A 26,463-nucleotide genomic window follows, 5' to 3' on the forward strand; every position below is an offset into this window, starting at 1 on the left:
AACTGTCATGCTCATTGGTGCTATTTAGTTTGAATTATTTTTCAGTGGTCAAAATAGCATGCGTCAATGGTTTAAAATATCAAGTGGTATAATAAGAGTTTAAAAGTGGCATGTGTCTGTAGTCTCAGCAACTCAGGAGGTGCAGGCAGATGGATTACTTGAGATCAAGGATTACAGGTTAGTCCAGGCAACACAGCAACACCTATCTCCCTTCACTCCTAGTTTGCAAAGACTATTTTTAAGTGTTTTCAGACTTTTATTCTTCTGGAGACTAATCTCTCTATGTGTAAATCAGTGTTTCAAAAATTGATTTGCAAACCTCCAGTAATATGTAAAATGAACTTGGGAAAATTAAATGAATATATTTATAATTTTCATGGCTACTTATTTATTTTAAAGTATATTGGAAGAAAGAAATAAGCTACAATATTGAATCAACAAATTTAGAAATATCGGGGCTGGGGATTTAGCTCAGCGGCAAAAAGCGCCTGCCTGGCAAGTGCAAGGTCGTGAGTTCGGTTCCCGGTACCGGAGAAAAACCAAAAAAAAAAAAAAAAAACAAATTTAGAAATATTTTAGCTAAGGAGGAGGCTAAAATAAGTACTTAATAAAAAAGTATCAATATAAAAGATATCAATATAAAAAATTCTTAAGTTAAAAAATTCACATAGTATGTAGATAGAATAAAATGTGTAAAGATAATATCAAAATGACAGAAATTTCAAAAATACAATTTCAAAAATGTTGTAAATATTGTGCTTATTTTGGTATTTTTCTTACAATAAAAATAATATTTATTTCCACATATGAAAGGTTGGGAATGACTAAAATACATGACATAACTTGCCTCCTAGTAAAGAATAAGTGTAGCTTTCAGGAGCTTTTGTCTATTAGTCATGCTTCTATCTCTTGTTCTTTCATTTCTCTATATTATCCTTGTGCCTTTTAAATTTTCTCTCATTAATTACTTCTTTTTAGGGCAGGGTACTGGTTTTGGTACTTTGAAATCCTCTGGCCATGGGGATGGGGCATGAGTCATTTAGCTTGTAACATTTTGGGTGTCGCTGGGCGACTTACCACTGCTCCCTGACCATGAATGTATCCGGTGGTTGTCTCTCACTCAGTCACTGGGGGAGTTTAACACTCAGAGCCCTGAGATGAAGCTAAGCCTTGCCTGCTCTGAGCCCTGAGTTTAACTGGCCCCTAAAATGGCATCTGATCCAGCACTCTCTCCAGGGGATTTGGCTGACTCTTGGACTGGAGTCACTCACCACCTGTTGTAGTTCCACTGTTCTGTTCCACTGGGGCACTTCTCCCTGAAGGCCTCTGTAACTGCTTTCAATATGTCTCTGTAGATTCAACCTTCCTTTCTCAGAAGCCAGGAGCCAGGAACCAGGGAGAAAGTACAGACTGCCTCTTCCTTTTTCTGCATTGTGGTCTGTCTCTTCAATTTCTCTGTAGGGTAGGCTCCAGTTTCTCCATCAGATTCTTCCTGAGTCTAGGGATCTACCTCCCTCCTTTTCTTCCCAAGTTGTTATGTTTTAGTGTCTGGGCTCCAAATCTCAGAGGTTTATTTGTTGCAGCTTATCACTCCACCACCTTCCCTGAGTCCTCTTACAGATATTTTCTTTTTAAAGTATAGATTTCAAGTGGTTGGAGTCCAAAGCTGAGTATCCAATGTACATTCCAGGGTCTAAGGAATCAGCTGAAAACACCAGATGGAGGTGCCTACTGGCCTGGGGTACCCGTATAGACCTAGGTGTGCCTGGGATTGATGTGGGAGATTCTCATGGGCCCAGACAGTGTGGGCATCAGGCAAAACAGACACACTTTAACTAGTGCTGCAAGCCAGGAGGAGAACTGGCCTAATGAGCCAGGCCAATTCTGTACCCAGGACTGTTGCTAGATGCAAGATAGAGACTCTAGTGCAGCCCAGGACTGGTGCTGGATGTCAGACAGAGTCTCCGGCGGGTCTATGTGTGGTGGCAAGGCAGTAGGCATTAGGCTGGTTCTTCACTTGATCACAACATGTCTGCTGGCAAATATCCACGTTAAGTAAGTTCTTATTCAAGCGCAAAGGGAAAAATGGCTTTTCCACTGCATGCCTTAAAAGACAAACTTTCTTCTCATCTTACTCTCTAGAACTCAACCACATACCCATTTGTGAAGCAATCACTGGAAAAAGGACAGTTTACCAGAGAGAAGAGGGGACCCAGAAACACCTGGTCTACGTTGGCATGGTAAAATATTCAGGGTTATGTTAGAAAGGAAGAATAAGGTTACAGATGCTAATGAGCAAGCACTAGTGTCCACTATACATTTGATTTTTTTGTCTATGAACTTCCAACAGTACATCCTGATATCTATTATTAAAAAGAAGACATTAGTGCCTCGACCGTTTCTTCTACCTTTCTTATTTCACTTCAACTTATAACAGTGTTAATTACTATATCAAGATAACAACTAGCGCTCTTAAGAAATTTAAGCAAGAGCACATAACTAGTGAATGTTATAGTTCAGGTTTAAAGTCATTATTTTTCTATAGACCACTGTATGGAATAAATCTGGGATCATTTTTATTGTATTTCTACCCACTAAGCTACTATAATAATGTTACAATAGACCTTTTTTTCATTGTACAAATATCTTTGGTTCTTAGAAAGAAAAGACAGTTTCCCACTTTAACCTTTGACAAGCCCTGGTTTGCATACAATTGGAACGGTGACACTAGGTAGTAGAGATGGTTAACTCATTCAATAAATAACTTTCAATGTTTAGAAAGTGAATTGTAGCAAAAGAATCTAAGATTGTAAAACGAAGTTTCCCCAAAACAGCAGAAGTCAGAAGAGGGAGAAAAAAAAAACCCTCATGTACAATATCAGGAATAAAACAATATAGGCATAAACCTAACAATAAATGTGTAGTGCAATTATGAAGGAAATTATGGAACTTTACTGAGAGACAATACACTATAACTAATCACTCAATATTATAAAAATATCCATTAAAATAGTAATTATCCTCAAATTAACTTAAGTTTAATTTATTTGTGAGTTATTAAAACAAAACTGCTAACAAAATTATAAATGAAGAAATAATATAGGACAAGATAGAAAGATGAATAAAAAGAACATTTGCCAAGAAATATACACATTTTAATAATTATTATTATTGCTTTTTAAAGGAAGACAATTTGGTTGGCATAGAAAGAACAGACTTTTAAATGTATGTTGTTGGGAAACAGGCCAAGGAATGGAGAAAAGTACTTTATTCTTAAGCTAACCATGTACCACAACAAATAGACTGGAGTTCAATGGGGGCAAATGTGGACAATATATAACATAAATATGAGGAAAGAGAATATACAATTCTACAGTAGGTGAGACCTTTTAATACTTTGCAATTAATGAGAAAATCACTATGGAAACCTTATAAAAAATAGAAGTTCTGGACATTTATAAAATATCCTACATAAAATTAAGGTACAAAAGCCAGCAAGGGAACATTGTTTTCCACATATGAGAAGAGTTGACACTAAATATAAAAACCTTCTCATGGTCAGGGACTTAAACAAGGAAAATTAGGATGGCCAACATTGTGGAGAAAACAAGCCCTCATATATCACTGCTTACAATAATTGACAAGTGCTATTTTGCAGTACATACAGGGTTGACCAAAAACAACAGTGTGTGTTGACTTTTAAAAAAAATGTACTCCAGTAAAAGGGGTATTGCCATCAACTCCCTTCAAAATAGATCCCATCCCTTTGAACATATTTACCCTATTGCTCTTGCCACTTTCTGAAAAAATTCTGGAAGGACCTTTTTGTATTGTTAGGAGGTATAACAAAAAATACAGTTAATGCTGATGCTAAGTGCTGTCCAACAGAATGGGAAAAAATTATAGCGCATTCTCATCCACTTTATTCACTGTTTTCTGGAACCACGTGACTTCTGGTTCTTCCCCAAATCAGAATGACCATGAAAGGGAAACATTTCAATTCATTCAGGACACCGAGGCAGCTGTGGCAGCACAACTACAGACATTCACAAAAAAAGGATTTCCGGAACAGCTTCAGAAAGAGGTGAGAACAGTGTGACAAATAGTCAAAGCAAGATGGAATATTTTGAGGGAAATTAATGGCAATATGACTTCTAATGTAGTTTTAAAAAATATTCACTGAAGTTTGTGATCACACCTTGTATATATCCTTAAAAATACATGGACTAACTACCATTCTACTTCTGGAAATTAATCCAAGGAAGTACTATGATTACAGTCAAATATTTATCCACATATATCAGTAAATAAATTTATGTTAACTAAATATCACATAAAAGTAGATTGGTTAAATAATACATGATATAATCGCAAGAACTTTAAGGTAAATGAAGTAAATTAAAGAGAAAATGTATAGTATCAGATTTTTTTGGTAACAATAAAAGTTTAACATGTATATAAAATGTTCTGGAAGGAAACTCATTAAATGTTTATTTAAATAATAGAAACATGGGTGATTTTAAACTTCTTATTCATTATATAATTTTAAAAGTTATTTTTATAAGAAAATTGTCTTATTTTAGCTAATAGCAATGTTACTTTTCCTAATTTATATTTGGATATTTCTTCAGCTTTTATCTAAGAATACAATGAGAAACACTGTCAGAAAACCTGATATTGCATTTGACCTGAGGATGTTTTTGAGGACACTGTACTGTATATTCCGTCTCTCAATATCCTTAAGGGAGAAATCACATAAAACATTCTGTTAAGAAGTGCCTGAAAATCCTGTGCTTATCTTGAGGAACTGGTATACTTCTTTCAATGGATCATGAAAATCATTTAATTGTATAGTTACTTTTATTTTGGCTTAGGTAGCATTGAACACAAATTTTATCTAATTGTAGTTATATGTAGGTCAACATAGTTTATGTATCTATCCACCTCACCTCACCTGGTCTTTATATTCCATTCCAATTTATAATTCCCTTGTCTTGCTATTTTACTTAACATATTTTGAAAATAATCTCAAATCCTTTTGAAGTAGGATATTAATAATTAAGTAGAATATTGCCATTATTGTATCAGTATATTGTGACAATATGTACCAAAATATATTCTCCATTGAAAGGACTATAAATATTTTCAGTATGATTTATTTTAGAAGTACCACTTTGAAAATAAAGAAAACTATAAAATTACTGTTTTGATAAATAAACCAGGAGAGACTTTAGTCAGTACTAAACTCAAAGGAAAAGAAATATCATAGTCCCTTGCAGTGTTACATGAGATTTTAGAAGACAGAGACACTATGTGTGCATACCACTAGTTGCTTCCAAGTATATGTAGCAATTCCTCACAATGAACGTATTTATTATGTATTGTAAACATATACAAATAAAACCAGGACTAAAATATTTAATTAGAAAAAAGTAAAAACCACTGTAGAAATACAACAACAAAACACCAAGACTTCAATAAATGTTTTCTTTTATAGCTGGTAAGACAACACTGAGAAGTGTCCCTGGTGTTCTTCTTTCATTCATCCTAAAGCACCTTGCTAGAGATCTGGTATTACAAAAAAATTCATTTTTTCCCCCTTAACATTTTATTGACAGGCCAATGAAGAGGAGTTTCCAGTTATTTTCTGCCCTTTCGTGGAAGTGCTTCATCTCCTGTCTCCACCCCTTACTTGTTCTTCCCCTCAAAGGAGTAACTGATAACCTGGTAAGACTGGGCCTGTTGTCCTGCCCACACTCCTCAACTGAGTAGAGTCACTGTATTTGGCACATTATTTTGTCTCTGGATCTGCTAAAGCTCAGTGAAGTGATTTGTTCCGAAGTCTTCAATGACTAGGCAGATCAGAGAAGGTACTTTTACTTTCTTTTGCTTGTTTTATTATTGAACGTGTAACGCAGAGGCTTGCAAGCTTTTATGCACATTGTTGCATAAGGAACCTACAGCTTATCCTTTACTTATCTGATTCTCCTATGCATGTGGGTCCTTGGATTTCTTTCAACAAAGAAAAATGCATCATTTATTCTTTTCAGTTTTACTATTAGTGAAGTGCATTGGCTTCCCTGTGTGTGGGGTAAGAATATACAGACAGAAAAATTTTCTCCTAATATTTAACACATAGTAGTGGACTCCATCATTTTACTATATTTCTCTATGTTTTATATTCCTTAGTTTTTATTATCATTAATATGCTCAAAATATTGGTTAAATTCCATTTTCACAAGAAAATTAAGTAAACAAATCCCTGCTTCAATGTTAATTTTTTTCTTATTAAAGAAGGAAGCCTTCAATAACATTAAAAAAGTTGAGAAGATTTGAAGTTTGGGTGAAAGGCTGAATATTACCCTCAGATATTTATGGATTTATTCCCTATGACTCCAGAAGAAATAAAAAAGGGGATATAGAATGAGAAGTAGCGGAAGGCAGACATGAGAAATAATCAACAATGTTGCTTCAAATGAAATTTCCTTGACAATGGGGATGTCCATGTAAAGACTGAACAAAAACTACCTTGGATGTTTCAAAAAGGATCTCCATGTAGAGTTATGGAAATAGAGATAAAGATTTACTCTCACCTCTGAATTTAACACAATTCTGAGTTGCGTTAGCACTGCTTTCTAAACTGGAGCATAACCAATTACACTTCATATGATTTTCAGTAATTTTTGCATAATCATTTGTAAAATACCTTTAGATCTAAAATACCTTTAGCTCTAATTCAAAGTGATATAATGAAATATTCAGAAAAACAAGACAATCATCTTAATGAAAAGGAAGTTACCTGTCTGGAAAAAGACTCTAGAAATAATTGTCCGACACAGTGGGCAGGGAGTATTTGCAGGATTGTCTTTGGCCAGGGTCCGTAAGCAGGGCTCACAGAAGATGTGGTGACAAGGGTAACACATGTAAGGGTTGAAATAAACATCCAGACACACTGCACATATGTAGCTATCCTTTTCCTCTGCATAGTCATTGTCATCATCTGTACTCATCTCATCATTCAAAGTCTGTAAAAAAGAAGAAAAAGTTTTTCTTAGTATAATATTGGTCTCCTTGAGAACTGTACATTTTGGAACAATGAAAATATTTGAGAAACATACGTTTCTGTGACATATTCAAAGTGATATATTTCTACTTTTCAATGTGAGAAGAAACTGAAAAAAATATATGAAAACCCAGAAGTTTCATTATTTTCTAGTATTTTTACATGTTAAATGGTAAAATATAGCCAAGTGCATTAAGTATTTATTTTAACCAGCACTTATTAAGTGTTATATGTACCAGTCCCAGGATTACTTAGTCTTCACTCATTCCAAACCTATAAGGCAAACAAGCTGATTGTCACAGGTTGCACAGTTAGAATGTGTATCTGTCCATAATGAACAAGTGACAGTAGCAGAATGTTCTACTGCCTCTTTATACTGTGCATGAGACATTTCCTTTTCTATGCTTTGTCCCCTGCTACATCTCAAAGTCAAGATCTGGCCAAAGCCAAGGAAATATCAAGAGGTAAACAGGGAAAGCAACTTGAGGATAATGATGAGATTAGCTACATAGCTAGGAAATATGAGCTCCTTCCTCCTCCCAAACAGAATGGTTAAGAAACTGGCAGCTCAGGTCAGTTACACAAGGTATAGGAGCAGACATTTTTTTCTTAACCTACAATTTTCACATTTGTGAAATTATAAGGATTATATGAGGCAATCCACTTAAAGCATTTGTCACAATGTCTGGCACAGAAAATATTTTATAAATGTTAACCACAGCCATCCTCCTTCCCCTCTTTTCCATCTCTTCTACCCCTTGCCGTAGGGTGTGTAGTTTTTAACCAAAGATGTGAGGAACATTTTCTTCAAACACAGAATAGGAGTCTACATGTTATATTTCTTTTTCTTTTAATTTCAACGAGATCAACTATTAATATTTGGGCCTTGGGTTTAAGAAATAGCTGTAAGTTGCATGAAATATAAAACTTATCTAAATGAGGCAAAGAACCTTGAGAATACAGAAAAGCTTTTTGCTATGATTTGAATGTTTGTCTCCTCCAAATTTCATGTTAAAACCTAAATCCTCAAGATGAGGCTTTTAAGAGATAAGTCATAAGGGCAGAACCCTTATGAATGGGAATTTTGACCTATATAAGGATAAAGAGAAAAGAATCCATCCCTTTTTATCTTATATTCTTCTGCCACATGAGGAGGCAATGTTTGTACCCTCCAAGGAAGTAATGCTCAAGATGCCATCCTGGAGCAGAGACTGGGCCCTATCAAGATACTGAGCTTGATGGGGCCTTGATTTTAGGCATTCAAGTCTCCCAAAATGTGAGAAATAAATTTCTTATAAATTACCTCTCACAAATTACTTGCTCTTATAATTGTAAAGTATTACTTGGTGCATTTGTGCTGCTGTAACATGACTAGATAAACTACTATTTGATTTATTGAGATGGTTTTGCTTTTCCCTCAGCCATCTTCTTTCTGCTACCCATGGGGAGTTTCTCTTTAATAAGGATATGCAAGGTATGATTAAGAACACAGTGCATGTTTAAATTCACAAAAGATTTTATTACAGTAAAAGACACATTATCATTAGCCTCCCTCAAAACACTCCCTCTCACTTCAAAGACAATAATCCTACCACTTCTGCCACTCTGTGAAGCAGTTTGGAAGTACTTTTTTGTGAATGTCTTCAGATTCACTGTTATGGACACCTTGATATCCTGACTGGATTCAAAATGTCCACCTTTTATGGACGTTTTGACTTTGGAAAAGAGACAGAATTACACAGGGCCAGATCCTGTGAATAAGGTGGAGGAGGACACACTGTAATATCTTTGCAGCCTAGCTTTCTAGGCTGCAAATACCTGTAAACAGTATTCACTGAATTTTTTATCACAACTCTTGAAGACACTGACAAGAAAGAGCCTCCAGAACTGCTTCAGAAAGTAGCAGGATCAGGGTTGGGGATTTAGCTCAGCGGCAAAAGCGCCTGCCTGGCAAGCGCAAGGTCGTGAGTTCGGTTCCCGGTACCGGAGAAAAACCAAAAAAAAAAAAAAAAGAAAGTGGTAGAGATTAACTGCAACATGCTTTTTACTGTAATAATTTTTTTAAATGTAAAAATTCACTGAATATCTTGATCATATCCCATAGTTGTATCTTTAGCTAATTTATTTCTTTTTTTTTTTTTGGTTTTTCTCCGGTACCGGGAACCGAACTCACGACCTTGCGCTTGCCAGGCAGGCGTTTTTGCCGCTGAGCTAAATCCCCAGCCCCTAGCTAATTTATTTCTAAGTGGACTGTATGATTTTTCTTATGCACATATAGACATTTTTACTTAATTTAATTATTTGTTGTTATTGGTTAGATGTTACTGGGTAGATATTTTTCCTTTTTTTTTTTTCAAACGTCCTCAGGTTTTTGAGGAAATAAAATTTTCAATTTTTTTAACTGTATTATTTTTAGTACATATTTGTCTTACATAATGATCACATTAATCATAAGGAATTTGTCTCTATACATAATATATCTTAACTTTTTTCTTTTCCCCCATTTTGCTCCTCACTTTTTAAAAGTCCTCTTCCCCTCCCCATTTACAAAAGCTTTGTTTCCATTTTTTCCTTTCATTCTCTTTTTTTCCCTTTTCCTCCTCTTCTCTTTCCCCTCCCTTCTCCCTTGGTTCCCTTCCCACTGGAACATTTTTTCCTAATTCCTGATATCTATCATCCATTTTGGTCCTTATTTATGCTTTCAGTTTCTCACATAACAGAAACAACATGCTACATAACATGAGTGATTTATTTCACTTAAAATATGGTATCAAGGTGCACCCATTCATCTAAAAATGTCTCAAATTTATCCTTCTTTCAGGAGTAGTAGTTTTCCATTCTATGTAAAAACCATGGCTTCTTTATCCATTCATTCACTAATGGGCATCTGGCTGTTTCTAAGATTTAGTTATTACAGATTGTGCTGCTTTAAAGATGAGAATGCATCTATCACTGTAGTATGATGCTTTTAACTTTTGGGGGAAGCTACCAAGGAGGGGAACAGCTGGGTCAAATGGAACTTCTAGTTTTAGTTTTCTGAGGAATCCCCATACTGATTGCCATGTTGGTTGTACCAATTTCCATTTCTACCACCAGGGCAGAAGGCTCCCCTTTTCCCCACAGCCTTGCCAGCAATTTTTATTCGTACATTTCTTGATAACAGCCCTTCTGGAACAGAACAGAAGATGCAGAAAGAACTCCAAGCACACTCAGCTACCTTATCTTTGACAAAGGGGCCAAACACCTTCACTGAAAGAAAGATAGCCTCTTTAACAAATGGCACTGGAAAAACTGGCTTTCTATGTGCTGAAGATTAAACCTAGATGCCTATCTCTCACCATGAACTAAAGTAAAACTGAAATGGATCAAAGATTTAAATATTAAAACAGAAGCAGTCTGCTGGAAGATAAAACAGGTAAAACTTTTAAAGACATAGGTATAGGCAAAGACTTCATAAAACTCTGATAACACAGGAAATATTAAAAAGAACCAGTAATTGGGATCTCATATTGAAAAGCTTTTGCATAGCAAAAGAAACTACCAACAGAGTGAAGAGACAATCCACAGAATGAGAAAACATTTTTGCCAGCTGTTCCTCAAAGGACTAATATTTAGAACATATAAAGAACTAAAAAAAAAAAAAAAATCAGATCCCCCAAATTTAAAGACCCAATCCAAAAACGGGCATCTTGAAATGAATACACACTTCTCAGATGAAGAAGTACAAACAAGAAATAAATAAATGAAAAACTGTTCAACATCACTGGCCATTTGAGAGCTGCAAATTAAAACAACACTGAAATTCAATCTTACTCCATAAAGTTCTTAATTTTGAAGTGGTTTATTTAATTATACTTTTCCTTCATAGTTATTGTTTTTTTGTTTTAATTTGAGAAGTCTTATCCTTTCCTAGAGTTTTAAAGATAGCATGATTTTGCATTTCATAACTTTTCATAATCCTATAAAATACTAGAAGTAAACTTTCATGTACAGTGTATTTTATAAACTTCATTTTTTCCTTTTTTGTAACGTTGGAAATTAAACTTGGCCTCATTAAGGCAAGTGCTTTAATAATTAGCTACAATTCCAGCCCCACATTCTTTTTAATGCAGTTATTAATTGTCAAGCCTATACTGTAAGCCTTCCCTTTCCTGTACTGCTGTATAGTACTACTTTATCATTAATTAAGAGGCCATATATGCATGAGTCTGCTTTGGGGATTTTGTCCTGTTTCATTAGTTTATTGTCTTTCATATACCATAATCATATTCTCTTGAGCTCTGTAGTGAGCCTCAGCATTTAGTAGAGAAAGTCCTTTCATCTTGTTGTTACTTTTCAAATATGTCCTGGCCATTCCTGTCCTTTCTCATGACTACATAAAATTTAGAATTACCTTGTCACTTTTATTAAAAAAATTGACATTTTCATTGGATTTATATTGAGCCTACTGATAAATTTAGGAAGAGTAATCTATATAATACAAAGTTTTAGAACGCCCAAGACTAGTTTTTTCCTCCTTTATTAAAAAATAAATAAAGATAACTTGGTAACATTTTACCTCTATTCGAGTCAATACTTTTTTCCAATTTTACTAATTATTTTCTCAACTAGCCTGTTCTTATTAGTATAGACGACATAAATATTCTAGTATCTTTCACACCAAAATAAATATATTTTAAAAAAAAACTGTTCAGTTCATGCAATTTTCTTCCACTCTGTTTCACAGCAAAGCTTTCTGCTTCTTTGCTTCCTACCCATTCTTCAACCCACTCTATGTCGTTTCTTGGCCTTTTGGCTAAGATCAAATGCAACCCACTCTAACCTTTCTGTTCTTAATTTTCTGCCCACACTGCTCTTACCCACATCACTAACAACCTCTGGCATACCAAGCCCAGGAGACTTTCCTGATGTATACCCCTCAGTCTCTCGGCAGTATTTTTTACTAGACCAAGGCTTCTTTCTTTCCACCTTCTTAATGGATTCTTTTTATATTTTAAGTAAGGTCAGACTCCTTACAATGGTCATCTACATGATTCGGATCCAGCTTACTCTTTTTATCTCCCATGTTGAGCTACTCATTTACTGTTCATCTCAACAAACATATCACTCTCTTTCTTTTTCTTGAGATATGATGCTTTTATTCTAAAAGTTCTTACTTGGTGTGATCCATAACATCACAAAATACAAAAGACCATAACAACACAAAACAAAAGAAACCTCTTACTCCATGAGGTAATTATAAAATGAATCAAAAACTTTCATTTTTATAGGGCACATTTATTCATTTCATCAAGTTGAGATTACTTTCTACCTTCAGAATTTGGGCTCTGTCATATGACTTACTTTGGTCAATGAGTTGCTAACATAATACAAGTAGAGACTTAAAAATGCTCAAGTATTGGAGATACTCTTGCCATGCAGTTTTTGGTAATCCTGAGTCCACTACTATGTGAACAATGATAGGCTGCCATGCTGAATAAGTGACACCCGGTCTGCTTATCATCATTGCTAGGCTGACAACAAGCCATCCACACCAAACAAGTGAATGAAGTTAGTGGATGTCAGCTGCAGGTGAACAAGTGTCAGCTGCAGGTGAACAAGTGAGCCCTGAAAATACATGTGGAGAAGATACAAATCATTACAGCTGAGCCTGGTTTAAACCTCCAAAAATCTGAGTAAATGTTTTTTTTGAAGTAACTAAATTTAAATAATTATTACACAAGAAAAGTTCATCAACATAGCTTTTTGTATATAGATAGCTTTACTTCATTCTTAAAAGCTTACATATCAAGTTTCCAAAGAGGATGTCACTGGCTATTCTATGCAAATTAGTTCTCCAGGTTGTCTGTCACTGCTACTTGTTTCCTTCATAGTTCTTGTCATTGTTATATTTTCCTATTTTTTTTTTTCCTCTCCCAGTAGAATTTTAAACTGCGTGTGGTGGCACATGCCTGTAATCCCAGCACAATGGTGAGGCATGAGTATTTCACAGAGTTCAAGGCCAGCCTGGGCTACATTAGTGAGCTCTGTATCAAAAACAAAAACAAACAAAATACTAAAAGCAGTAGAATATTAAGATATATACAGTAATGAGAAGTATCTCATGTACATGTACATATTCATATTAAATTTGGTAAATTAATTGAGAAGTTGTTCTAAAACTGATGTTACACTCAGTAGGCCCTGATTATGGATACTGATTATGGGATAAACACTACCCTCAATTCTAAATATCCAAGTGTCTTATATAGAGTATGTTCTCAACAAATTACGTAGAAATGTGTGACTGTAATATGTACTGTCTTTTCTAATTGGGCCTCTTTTTACACAGAAACACTTCCAGGAAGGACCACTTCACTGCAATATCTTTGTGTGAGTTTATTAAGTCATTTCCTCTGGCACAAAATAAAGAGACAGAATATTTGTGAGAGAGAAATTCTTAATGAGTAAAAAGGATGCTTTAGGAAAATGATTCTCAAAGTGTGATCCACAGAAGCCTGAGAGCAACAAGACCCTTTAAGGGGATCCAGAAGGACAAAATTGTTCTCATTATAATACTAAACTGTTATTTTTCCATTGCACTGTACTGATAACTGTTCTGATGGTACAAAACTAATAGTGAGTTAAACTGCTAGTGCCTTAGCAGGAATAAAAGCACTGGGCCTAATAAGTGATTTATTGTATTCTTCACCATCATGTACTTGCAGGGGAAAACAGTCAGGTGTTTTGTTTTGTTTTGTTGTTTTCTTTTGTTTGCAGGGAAATAAAAACTTAGTTTCCATTAGGAACACCCTTGATGAATCTGGAATATTAAGCCCTCACCCTTGAATATACATTTTAAAATATTTAATGTGACAGAAATGGGATGCACATAAAAAGCATTTCTGCTACATATCAAAGCAGAATGGTTATTCTATAAAAAAGCACATGTTATTGAACTGTGAGCTGCACTAGCTGCTTTTCTCATGGAACACTGTTTTACTGAAAAGAATAATTGTCAAACATTATTCAGACTCAGTTATTTGGCAGACATTTTCACAAAAAAGAACAAAGTAAATCTGTCATTTGAAGGGGAAACAACACACAGTACTGTTGCCAATCAAAATGATAAAAGTGGAGCTTTCAAGCAAAAGTCAGAATTTTAGAAAATTTTTATTTGCTTTTAGCTTCCCAATGCTTAAAGAATTTTATGGAGACTGCTAGTGATATTAACAATTTTTTTGATATTGCATAATGAAGTGCTTGAACATTCAGAAGAGCTGTATACCTCAGTAAACTAGTATATTTCACTCTCCAATACATCATGCAATGAAAATCATTCAGGGGCAAATGAAGCACTCAAAGCACAAAGACAAACAAATGGACTTTATAATAAAGTATTTAAAGTTAGTATTAGGTGTTAGATTCTACATTGAAACTACTCTTTAAGTATCTAGCATTTGTCAATTTTCTGTTCTATAAAGACACCCCAAATCAATGTGAAAAGCTCTTATATTATTCTTTTCCCTTTTCTGAGAATATCTGACTGCATTTTCTTCAAATACTTTAAATAATATTGTAAATATGTGTCAACAAATTACATAAGCAGATCTGAGAATACATATGACTTCTATTAAGTTAAATGTTAATGAAGTTTACAAAAAAGTGTCATTTTCTTAATATTTATTTTTCATAAAATGTTATACTATATGCAATGGTTTATTATCATTATATGAATTAATAAATCAATTTAGTTTTAATTTCTAGTTTGGTAAATATTTATAATCCATATATATAAACATTCTCTAGGGGTTTCACAAATGTTAAGAGAACATGCGATCAGAAAGTGTGAGAATTCAGAGAAAACAAAGGTAATTTGAGCCCTACACATGTATTAGGTAGCCTGCCAAAGTATATAATGAATGGAAATATTAATAATCTCATCAACTATAATACTAAATAAGACACTTTATAAGAAAAATTTAGTATAGGTCTAATTTATGATAAATTCTCATTTAGATGGGACACAAAGAAAAAAAGCTCAAAAAGGAAAACAAAAAGTTGACACATTGTTTTAGAGAGAAGAATAGTAATGAGACGATATGTAGCATTTACCTCAGAAACCCATATCTACATACACCACAGTAACAATTTGGAGATTAATCCATTTTATTGTTCTTTTAGATAATACATAACTTCATTTAAAATAGGAAGTACCACTGTAAGACCCAGAGGTGGATTCAGAAGCATCTTGAAGAATTAAATTCCCTTCTATGCATTTTTAGTTTCATATTTTACATTCTAATTGAAAATTGGTAACATATACGGGACTGCTTAATACAAATATCCAATTAATAAAAACATTTCATTAATGTCATTTATGATAGATTGGAAATTATGATCTGGATTTGTTTTTACAACAATCACTTTGCAAGACAAAAATATAGTTTTAGTTTAAAGTTAGTTTAGGGATATTTGTTAAAAGTATCTACTTGTCCTAGACTCAGTGTTCGGCTTATGGTTAAAGAAGAAAATAAAATGTTATCCTAAGGTCGAGTGTGTCTTAGCAGCTAATAACTACAAAAGAAATGGATCAAATCCCTGCAACTTTTAGTAAAGAAAAAACAGAATTGCTGGGGCTTCAAATGAACTCTGACGCTATGTAACCCAAAAGTTTGAGAAGTTTCTCAATACTTAATTCTATAAACTATCTTTCCCCAGTCACCAACAACTGATCCTGGTACTTGTAGGTTAAGATAATCCTCAAAATATCAAGGCTATCAGAATTTAATTTTATTCAGACTATTTATTCTTTATGCAGCTTGATTAATCCCCAGGGACCCTCTCTATGAACTACTGAACCAGCAACCTACTGGGATAGACTGTATATATAAAACTGAAAATTCTAAGAGCATATGATGTCATTTTTATTTTAAATTCCATCAAAATTAAATTTATCTCATTTAGAGCAGGGGAAATGCAATACTACACAGAATTTCCGTAAATTGTTCTGGTTTGCTTATTACCAAAAATAATTAATTAGAATAGAAATCATTCTCCAGTAAAATTGAAAGAATATATTGCTGCTGATTTTGGCTTTGTTTAGAGAACGTATGTGCTTTTAATGAAAAAAATATGACTTTCATTTACTGTATGGTCTACCACTGATTCCTGGTTGTAGAAATAAAATTTTTTGATATGTTATATTGACTGTCATTATTTGAAAATATCTTCCCTTTTACTTTCAAAACCAAGGATGTGATAATAGTTACCAATCAAATTCTATGCATATTACATGAATTATTAAAGCCTTATAAAATAAGCAATGGAACATCAATAATGTGCATATTTTTATAAAAATATTTAAATGAAATAATTAAATACATGACAATATTCCCTAGCCTGTCTGAAATTAATCAAAGGCTGAGTATTTTTGTGTAATACATACATCTTCTAAAACACTGGTAATTCTGGAAAGTTTTCATTTCATTGAGGAAAGAGGATAGGAAGTCCACGTTATTTGTAGATTCAAAAAAGAAAATGTCAAAACGTTATATTCTTTTTGATTTTATAGCTGAGATACAACCATATTATTAAAAAGTACTAGCTCACACAACCTTAAAGACTAAAAATTGTAGCAGTGTATGGGAGAAGTTTTTCTTAATTTTGCTTTTGCTTTGTGTGTGGTGGCCTTTCATGTTTACCTTTTTCTCTGAATATGTCAATGTGCACCTTCTCCTACACCTGCTTTTGAAACACAAGTTGTTACTTTGAAGTGTGAAATTCAGTGGAGTTTAGTATATTTAGAAAGTTGTACAACCACTGCCACCCTTAATTCCACAATACTTTCATCACTCCTAAAAGAAACTCCATTACTAGCACTCACTCCTCATTTTCCATTTCCTCCAGCTCCTGGCAACCACTACTCTACTTTCCATCTCAATGGGTTTGCTTGTTCTAAACATTTTATATAAATAGAATCACTGATATATGGCCTTTTTGTTCCTGGCTTCTTTAACATATTTTAAGGGTTCTTTCCTGTTATACTAGGTATTAGTACTCTGTTCCTTTCTCAAGTACTGTGGATTGAACCCACAGTCATGGCTCTGAACTTCATTCCCAGATCTTTGAATTAATTTATTTTTTCTTTTGATATAAGGGTCTCACTAAATCACTGAAGCTGGGCTCCAACTTGTTATTCTCTTGCCTCAGCCCCCTAAAGTGCTGTGATTACAGGTGTGAGCCACCTGTTCAACACTTCCTTTCCATGGCTCAAAAATATTCTATTTTATGAATAACCACTTTTTTATTGTTATTGACTTTTTCATAGATGGTAATCCCCATGCTTATCTGTAAGGTATATCTTCTAAGATCTTCAGTGGAGGCCTGAAACTGCAGATAGTATTAAACCCTATATGGTAAAACCTTGGATTGCAAGTTACTTCTTCAGCAAGTGTTCCCTCAGATGAGCAAACTTTTCTAAGAAGTTTTAAGTTGATAAATGAGTGATGCCTTGAAATATGCAGAAGTACCTGAAGCTGAACATCACATGGTCACAACTGAGTGAATGGTTCTTTGTTCTAGTCTGCTGAGTAGGAGGAGAAAAAGGAGGAATCTCTCACTTCAAATGAGATTAAGATTTGTAAAATGTGGGAAACATGCAAATTTTTGTACAAAAGCACAATCTGAATGAGACTGGAGCAATGCAATCTATATATCTGTTTAATAACAATGTAATGTCATATTTCTGCAAAATCCTCAAAATGGGGCAAAAGCAATCACCATTGGTAGGTTCCTCGTTAAAGCTGAACAAAAAGAAAAAAAATTCTATTGAGCCAATGGACAGCACTGATTTTGTGCTAATGAATGTCATCCTACACAATAACCCTCCTCTCTATTGACATCTTCACATCAGTCATGAAGGTTTTCAGAGGTAAGTACAGGTTAATTTATTTTTCTTTATATTTTGTAAAGTATTTTCTTTATTATTTTGTATTATACTACAATTTTATAATCACTTTTATATGAATGTTTTTGGGTTGCAGAATGAATCATCTAAGTTTGTATTACTTCTTATGGGGAAATTCACTTTGATACACAAGTGCTTTGGATTACAAGCATGTTTCTGGAACAAATTCTGCTTGCAAACCAATGTTATACCTTGTAATGTTTTGTGCTATACAAATATACATACAGGGCTGGGGATTTAGCTCAGCGACAAAGCGCCTGCCTGGCAAGCGCAAGGTCGTGAGTTCGGTTCCTGGTACCGGAGAAAAACCAAAAAAAAAAAAAAAAAAAAAAAAAAAAAAAAATATATATACATACAGTAAACTTTCCCTTACATATCAGGCAAGGCAAGAGATTAACAATAATAAAATATAATGATTATAATGATATACCATAGTGAAATTGTCAGCTTCAATACTCTTCTGCTTTGATGTCTTGATTAAGTAAAATACTGGTTACTTGAACACAGGTATTGTGATATGTAATGATCAGTATGATAACTGAGACAGCTGATAAGTGAATCATGAGTGGGTAGTGTATACAGTGTGGAAAACACTGGACAAACGGGATGATGCATGTCCCAGGTGGGCTGGAGTGAGACAGTACAATGTTTCAAGACCCTGTTCAGTACAATTTAAAAGTTATGAATTTTTAGTAGAACTTTCCATTTAATATTTTTGGATCACAGTTGACTAGGGTAATCAAAAGCACAAAAAGCAAAACCATGAATAAACGGGGACTATTGTGTATATCCCCATCAATGTCTCTTTAGTGAGGATGTTCTCAAAGATCCGTTGCCTCCAGTATCTACTACAATTATGCTGATGCCACATCATTATGTTTAATTTGACTTCTCTTCTAAACTCCAAGCCTAGATTTATAGTTGCCTCTTAGAAATCACCATTCTTGAAATTCAACTTTAATATATTCTAAACTGAATTTGCTTCTCTGCCAAATTTAACACATTCTTGTCCCATAACCAATTATCTCTATTTTCATATTTATGTTTATTGTTCATTGCTATTTTCTAATTTAGGGTTTCATCTTTATATTCAGTCAACATATATTTACTGAATACCTACTAAGTATCAGGAACTGCTGCAGGCCCTGAGAAAAAGCACAAAGCTTTTGGTCTAGTGGAAAGGAATAAAAGAGTGTAAAGAAAGGTTATAAAACAGCAGAACTTAAATTAGTTTGGATTTATATGAGGAAGTGGCATGCCAGTGGTGACCTTATAAGTACTTTGTTACAAGTACTGTAACAGAAAATACAACTTAAAGTGGCAGATTTGCCTGGGATAATTGGAAATCAAAATCAAAATGGAATTTGATACATGTTATTGAAAAATCCAGAAATATATTCAGCTTGTGAAAGTTAAGCTTAATAGTCAATATGATTGGCTTGAGAACCACCTAGGGGATTATTAAAGCATACTCTGGAGTATATCTGTGTGAGTCATGGAGGGATGACTTTGGTCATCGCAGGCTAAAGGGTACAAAAGTGTAAATTTTTCCTTTGATAAGAGAGACTGTGAGCCATAAGCTGGAGAAAGGCCACCTTAGTAAATGTTTCTCTAGGATTCATTTCACCATGCTCAGGTATCCAGGCAGTCAGAGGCCATGACAGCTATGGTCCAAAGAGGCCATGGAATCATCCATGCTGCTCCCATAGACAACAAATCTTGGCATCATCTTGTGGTGCTCGTTGTTCATGCATGCAGAATGCAAGAGTTGTGGAATCCTGGAGATTTCCAACCAGATATCAAAGGAAAGCCTAGCAGACCAGACAATGAGCACCTGAAAAGTGGATGTGTAAAGCTGTGGGAATGAAGCTGAAGGTGTAAGGAAGTAAGAGATGCCAGGAACATAGAGCATCTGTTGAGGGAAACTGCATGCAACAAGCACAACCAGCCCAGAGGGAGGTTAATGCAGGCTGCAACTGGCAAGGCCATAAGGGAATGGCCACCCAGCGCCCTCGGAACTCACATCTTACCATCATGGGCTCTGAATGCTAAAAAAGAGCTACAGGACTTAATCTGTGTTCTGTTGGGTTTTGGATTGCTTTCATCCTATTCTTTCGTATACTTCTATTCCTTCCTTTTGGAAGGGACTATTTACCCTACATCATTGTATATTGAGATTACGTAACTAGCTTTTTAAATTTTCAGGGATTTACAGCTAAGAGTTTGCCTTAAGACTTAAGCCTTTTCAATAACTCTCGAACTGTTAAGACTTTGGGAAGGATATTACTACATTTTTAGTTGTATATAGGATAGTTCTATCATGTTAGATGAAATTATGGTCTTTTTTTTATTTGTAGATTAAGCACAGTTTGAGGAGATATATTAAGGAGTCAAACTGATGAGCGGTGAAATGTGAGAGTGCAGACTATCAAATTGACTGGGTTGAGAGCTGCCTAGGGGATTAGTTAAAGACACTTTGGGGTTTGTCTAGATGGGTCATGGAGGCATGATTTCGGGTACTACACCTGATACGGGGTCCCATCCTCTCTGGTGGTGTTCCTCTGCTCTGTTTCTGGCAACCATGAGGTGAGCAGCACTCTTTTGCCAAGCCCAAGATATTACTGCTTTGGAGCCCGCCCACCGTGGGCTGGACTTTCTGAAACCGTGAGCCAAATAAATTTCTCTTTGATTGTAGGTATCAGGTATTTTTCCCCAGTAACAGGAAAGCTGATCAATACATAGCTTGAAACAAAAATTGACTTAGTAATATAAATGATATTTTTAAAAGCCTGAGTTTTCCTGACTCTGCTACCTGAGATGACAGTTTTAGCCTAAGGTGCAGCAGTTTTGTTCTGTTTTGTATCCTGAAATGGCTCCAAAAGCTGCAAGTGTCACATACCTGGACCACTGTAAAAGCCAAAGGAAATTCATATTCCCCTTCACCTGGCACTTTCTCTCACTATCTCTTTGTAGCCTGGCTTATCAATCTTATTCATTTTTTCCAAAAAACCAGCTTTGGATTTTGTTGATTTTCTCTATTGAATTTCTGTTTTCAATTTTATTGATTTTTGTTCTATTTTTATTATTTCTTTTCTTCCACTTTGGTTTTTCTTTCACAAAATTTCTTCTTTGACCAAGTATGTTTTGAATCTCAAGTACTTTGAGATTATCTAGTATCTTTTTTGTTTTTGTTTTTTTTTCCAGTACCGGGAATCAAACTCACGATCTCGTGCTTGCCAGGCAGGCCCTGTGTCGCTAAGCTAAATCCCCAGCCCCTCTAGTATCTTTCTATTACTGATTTCTATTTTAATTCCATTCTAATATCAGAGTAGACACTGTATAATTTTTAGTTTTGTAAATTTGTTATTGTGTGTTTTATGGCTCAGAAAGTGGTCTTAGTGAACGCTCCATATGAATTTGAGAACAATGTTAACAATGTGTGATCTTCTGTTGGATAAAGGTGTCTATAGATATCAATCCTATCCACTTGATTGTTGGTGTTGAGTTCAACTAAGAACTTACTGATTTTTTTACCTGTTGATCAATTTCTGATAGAAGAGTGCTAAAAAATTCAACTAAAATAGTGGATTCATTTATTTCTTCTTACAGTTCTCTCAGGCTTTGTCTTATATATTTATTCTTTAATAAAAAGCCTCTTTATATTCTAATTTTGAGTTAATTTAATGAAGGAATAAAGAAAAATCCACTTTTATATTATTAATCTGGGCTAAGTGGAGACTGAAAGCAGAAAGCAGTCTTGGGTGACAGGGCGTAGTATGGAATTACATGGCAGGAAACACCCCTATCCTTCCACAAAACCTAATGTACATTGCCCAGAAATCATCAGAATACTATGGTGAACCCATTTTATAGGCATGAAAACCCAGGTCGATTTATTGGTATATAAAAGGAAATGATGAAGACAGATTCTTTGAGGACACAGAGATAGTAAAATAAAAAGTTATAAAGAAGGAGATTTTATATATTTATAAAAATTTGATACATACAGTTCTCATTATTTGTGACAGTTATAATGTCCTTGTGAGTATCGAATTGGCAAATGCTGAACCAATGTTCCAAGAAGTGCAGGATTAAGTTTCTGAAGGCTCTGGATATAACACTGTCATCAACCAATCAATATGTAAACTACTTTAATGAGTCTCTGTTTGAATAGACATTATATAAATGCAAAAATATGACACTAGACCACAGGAAATACATATTAGGTGATTCTAGTGTTTTGCTGTCCTGCCTGTGTCAACAAACAACTAGGAAAGCACTGTCTGTGTTGATTCTGGGCTTACAAATAAATTTAAGTGAATCATAAAATTTACAAACATGGAATCTATGCATAATGAAGGCTGACTGAATCAATTATTCAATGCTCTCAGTAAGTTGGTTTCTTTGCTTCCAACCTCATCTTTCATTGTTTCTAAGCATAATCTCCACAAACAAAATAACCTCAGCTTCCTTTTGTAACAGGGGCCTAGAAATTGGCCCTGCAGATGCCCAGTAATTAAAAGGTGAATAAAGCTTAGCATCTCTGCTTCATTTTATAGGAATCCTTTATTATCTTAAAACTCTGGGCAGACCTCAGCTCAGCTGTGTATGTAGGCATGTTAATCACTTAAGAAGTATGTGCATTACAAAGTGGATTAGCCTTAAATTTACCTTTCCTATCTTATTCCCCTTCAAGACTAAGGACACCAAGATATGAGTAAGTAAAGTAATTTTCATGATTTTTAGGGATACCCGATAGCTTGCTTTTACAGTGGTTTAGTTCTGGAACCCTGGGAGTGATGCCTAAAAGTCTGGAGTCATTACTAAACCTACAACCATCTCAGATTCCAGAAAAAGCAATGACTTGCAAACCACTCCCTGATAAGGTCACCCCTGAAAGTGGGAACAGTTACCTGTATGGGAACTAGGGCTGCTCCTCAAATTGGGAGTCATCATCACATGATGAAAACTGAATTGGCCCCTCAAGTGATGACAGCTCTCCCAGGACATCATGGAATCAGTCTTGCAATATGGATCAACCAGACTATGACTTGACCAGGATTACCTACAGCTGTCAGCTATGCAAACCCCCTAACTATGCAAATCCCTAGCCTGGGCTTTTGTTCCCTTTTTCTATCAGCCCTTTAAAGACAGATTTTGAATCTCTCTGTGCTTCCCACCACAGCCATCTGGCACCTGCAGTGCCTGAAGAGAGCCCTATCTCCTTCAGGGGACACATGTCTCGTTGTAGAAGTAGCCATACCAGTGGTGTGCTGTGAACACACCACTGCAGCTGCTGTCTATATCTCACTTGCCTGGAGTGCTGGAGCACCCCTTCCTCTCAGTGTGGCTTTCCAAGAGAATGGGTCTCTCTGACTCTACCATAGTATGCATTGTGCCCAAAACTGTTCTTTCATTAACAAATACACAGAAGGCATTTGCTAAAATCCAACATCTCTATGTTAAAATACCTGAATAAATTAGGCAAACAAGGGTCATACCTCAGTATAATTAAGACTATATATAACAAACTCACAGTCAACATGGTACTGAGTAGGGAAAAGCTGAAAGGATTCCCTTTAAGATAAAAAACAAGACAAAGGTGTCCACTTTTACAACTCATATTCAATGTAGCACTACAAAGTCAAATTAACTCTGATTGTAATTTTATTTGTGTTTTTACTACTGAATTGATTTCCTTATATATTCTGAAGATTAACCTCTTGTCAGAAATGTAGTTTACAAATACCTTCTCACTTTCTGTAGTTTTTTGTTGCTATGTTGATAGTTTATTTGCCCAGTAGTAATGGTTTACCAGTTCTCCAAATAGTCCTTAATTTACTCAAATTGACACCTAAAACTAACTGTCCCATACCCTATGTACCTGATTGCTCATTACTTTCAAGTATTAATATGCTGTACTTAAGAAAATAGTGCTCAATATAAGTAAGCTACTGCTTTACCTTCAGACATTGCCAGACACTGACAATTCAGAAATCTACATAGCAGGTTACTAAAGGTATTTGTGTTTACTTTTTTTTTTTTTTGAGGCAGGGTCTCACTATGCAGTTCAGGCTGGCCTTGAGCTCACTTTGTAGCCCAGGCTGGTCTTGAACTTGCAACAATCCTCCTGCCTCAGCCTCCGGAGTGCTGGGATTACAGGCATGCGCTACCACACCTGGTCTTACTTGTTTCTTAAAAAGCAGTCTTTCTAGTAAAGGTGCTTTACATGCATTCTAAAATAACATCCATTGATGAGTGAGAAAAATTAGAATTCTAGAGTATATTATTTCTCTTAGCTCATCCTCGGTAAACAAAAGCAACAAACAAATTTAAATATAACAAATTAAATGTGTTCAGTATGTTATTTATACATGTATGATTGTAAGTCTGTGATAGTCATTCAGTCATGACAGTCATAATGATCCTTACTCTCAAAGGAACTGACCTACACAAATCAAAATTTCAGATTTGGGTTTCGATACTGAATCTTGCATTGATCTTACTCTTAATAGTTTTATACTTAATTGTGAAAATTAACCAATAGCTAAAGAGAAAGGTGATGTAATGTTCAGCCATAGACATATAGCTTAATGTTCAACATTGAATATGGTGACTTTTTAATTCATTGTAAGTTAGAACTGCTTTAAAATAAATCCTAGGTGGTCGTATATTCATTGTATACCACTACAACAAAAACCACACATAGATGTTTGCTCAAATTAAATGTTTCTTGATGCTTTAATTAGATTTGACCAGGCTGCTGGATTCTTATGTCAGGGGAAAAAGAACCATGGGAGAACAAAGTAACTGAGCTTATACCTCATGTTTAGAAATGGCACATATCACTTCCACTCACACTGCAGCCAAAACAAGGCATATGGGCAACCTTGAGGCTATTGGGCTGGCAAAATATGATTCTTTTTTAGGAAGTGGGAATAAATAGGTGGAATGATAATAAATAATAGTACAACAATAATAAATAATAGTACAACTTAGCACAAATAATATATATGCTAACCACTAATCTCTTGATTGAAAATACTAATTTCTCCCTGTTACACATGCGAAATATTTACTACTCCCTAAGGTAGACAGTCATAAGTACCATCACAGACCTAAAGTACAGGATTTAATGATAGCTTTATATCAAGTCCTTAGCCTTCTTTATCCAATAAGTTCCAAACTAAATAAATAAATTATCTGCTTTATGCATACCTACTGTACACTGACGGAGAAGAGACAAAATAATCATAATAACTCTAATTTGAAAGGGAAAAATAAGAAGTACACAAAAGTCACTGGTTGAAATAATTTTTTAGAAATTTATTAGCACATATTAACTGTTCATACTTCTCTGGTCCAGAGTGATATTTCTGAGCATGCATAGACTGTGAACTGATCTAATAAAACCACCCTTTTCTCACTTTCACCCCCCCACACACACATTTCTCAGTCTCTAAGAATCATTATTTTACCTTTACGTTGACTCTTAAGCTTTTACATAAGCAAAAGAACATATGGTACTTATTATCTGGCTTATTTCACTTAACATAATATCTTCACTTAACAAAGATCCATTTTACTGCAAAGGGGAGGATTTCATTCTTCTTTATACCTGAATAATACTCCATTTTGTATATATGCCACTTTCTAAGTCAACTTCTCCATTGATAGGTACTTGGGCTAATGCAGTATCTTAGCTATTGTGAACAGTGCTGCAATCAATGTGGGCATGCATATATCACTTTCATATGCTGACTTCATCTCCTTTAGATATATACCCAGAAGTGGAGTAACTCAGTCACATGATAGATCTACTTTTATGTTTTTGATGAACCTCCATTCTTTTCTCCATAACAACCATACTAAATAGCATTCCTATCCATAGGGTATGAGAGTACTTTTTTTCTTGACATCCCCACACACATTTGTTATTTTTTGGTTTCTTGATGTTAGCTCTTCTAACTAAGGTGAGATGATATTTTAGTGTTGTTTTACTTTGCGTTTCCATAGTGACTAAGAATATGAGCATTTTTTCGTGTTTCATGTTGGTTATTTGTATTTTTTGAGGTGTCTATTTGGATCATTTTCCTATTTTTTTGTTTGGATTAGTCTTTTATTAGGTTTTTCAGTTCCTTTTATATTCTGGATATTAATCCTCCATTAGCTAAATAAGTTGATAAGTATTTTCCATATATATTTATATTCTACAATCAGTTTCACAAGCCTCACTGGTCTGCAACCCACTTAGATAAAAAACCTTAAGTCTGCAAAGTAGTCCTGCTTTGGAAAAGATCTCATTTAATCTCCTAGCAAATACCCAAGGTACTATATCCAGGAACTCTCCTGAGAAGTTGTGTGAGTATGGACTTCTTCACCAATCCAAAATCCCCACATACTCCTATTTCTGAAACTCCAAAGACAATTCGCTGCACTGGCTTGAGGGACA

At 34.8% G+C, this 26,463-nt stretch overlaps 1 protein-coding gene across 6 annotated transcripts in view; it reads right to left on the reverse strand.

Moving 5' to 3' along the window:
• The window catches only part of Rnf180 (ring finger protein 180), a 189,168-nt gene that overhangs the window by 18,784 nt on the left and 143,921 nt on the right, over positions 1–26,463 (reverse strand). For all 6 annotated transcript variants that reach the window (XM_005392638.2, XM_013518465.1, XM_013518461.1 and 3 more), the window contains one exon: positions 6,800–7,025. In XM_005392638.2, coding sequence (XP_005392695.1) covers positions 6,800–7,025 — 226 coding nt within the window. The remainder of the gene's footprint in view (positions 1–6,799; positions 7,026–26,463) is intronic.

Source organism: Chinchilla lanigera, unplaced genomic scaffold (assembly GCF_000276665.1).
Source record: "Chinchilla lanigera isolate Chin_1 unplaced genomic scaffold, ChiLan1.0 scaffold00045, whole genome shotgun sequence".
Taxonomy (NCBI): Eukaryota; Metazoa; Chordata; class Mammalia; order Rodentia; family Chinchillidae; genus Chinchilla; species Chinchilla lanigera.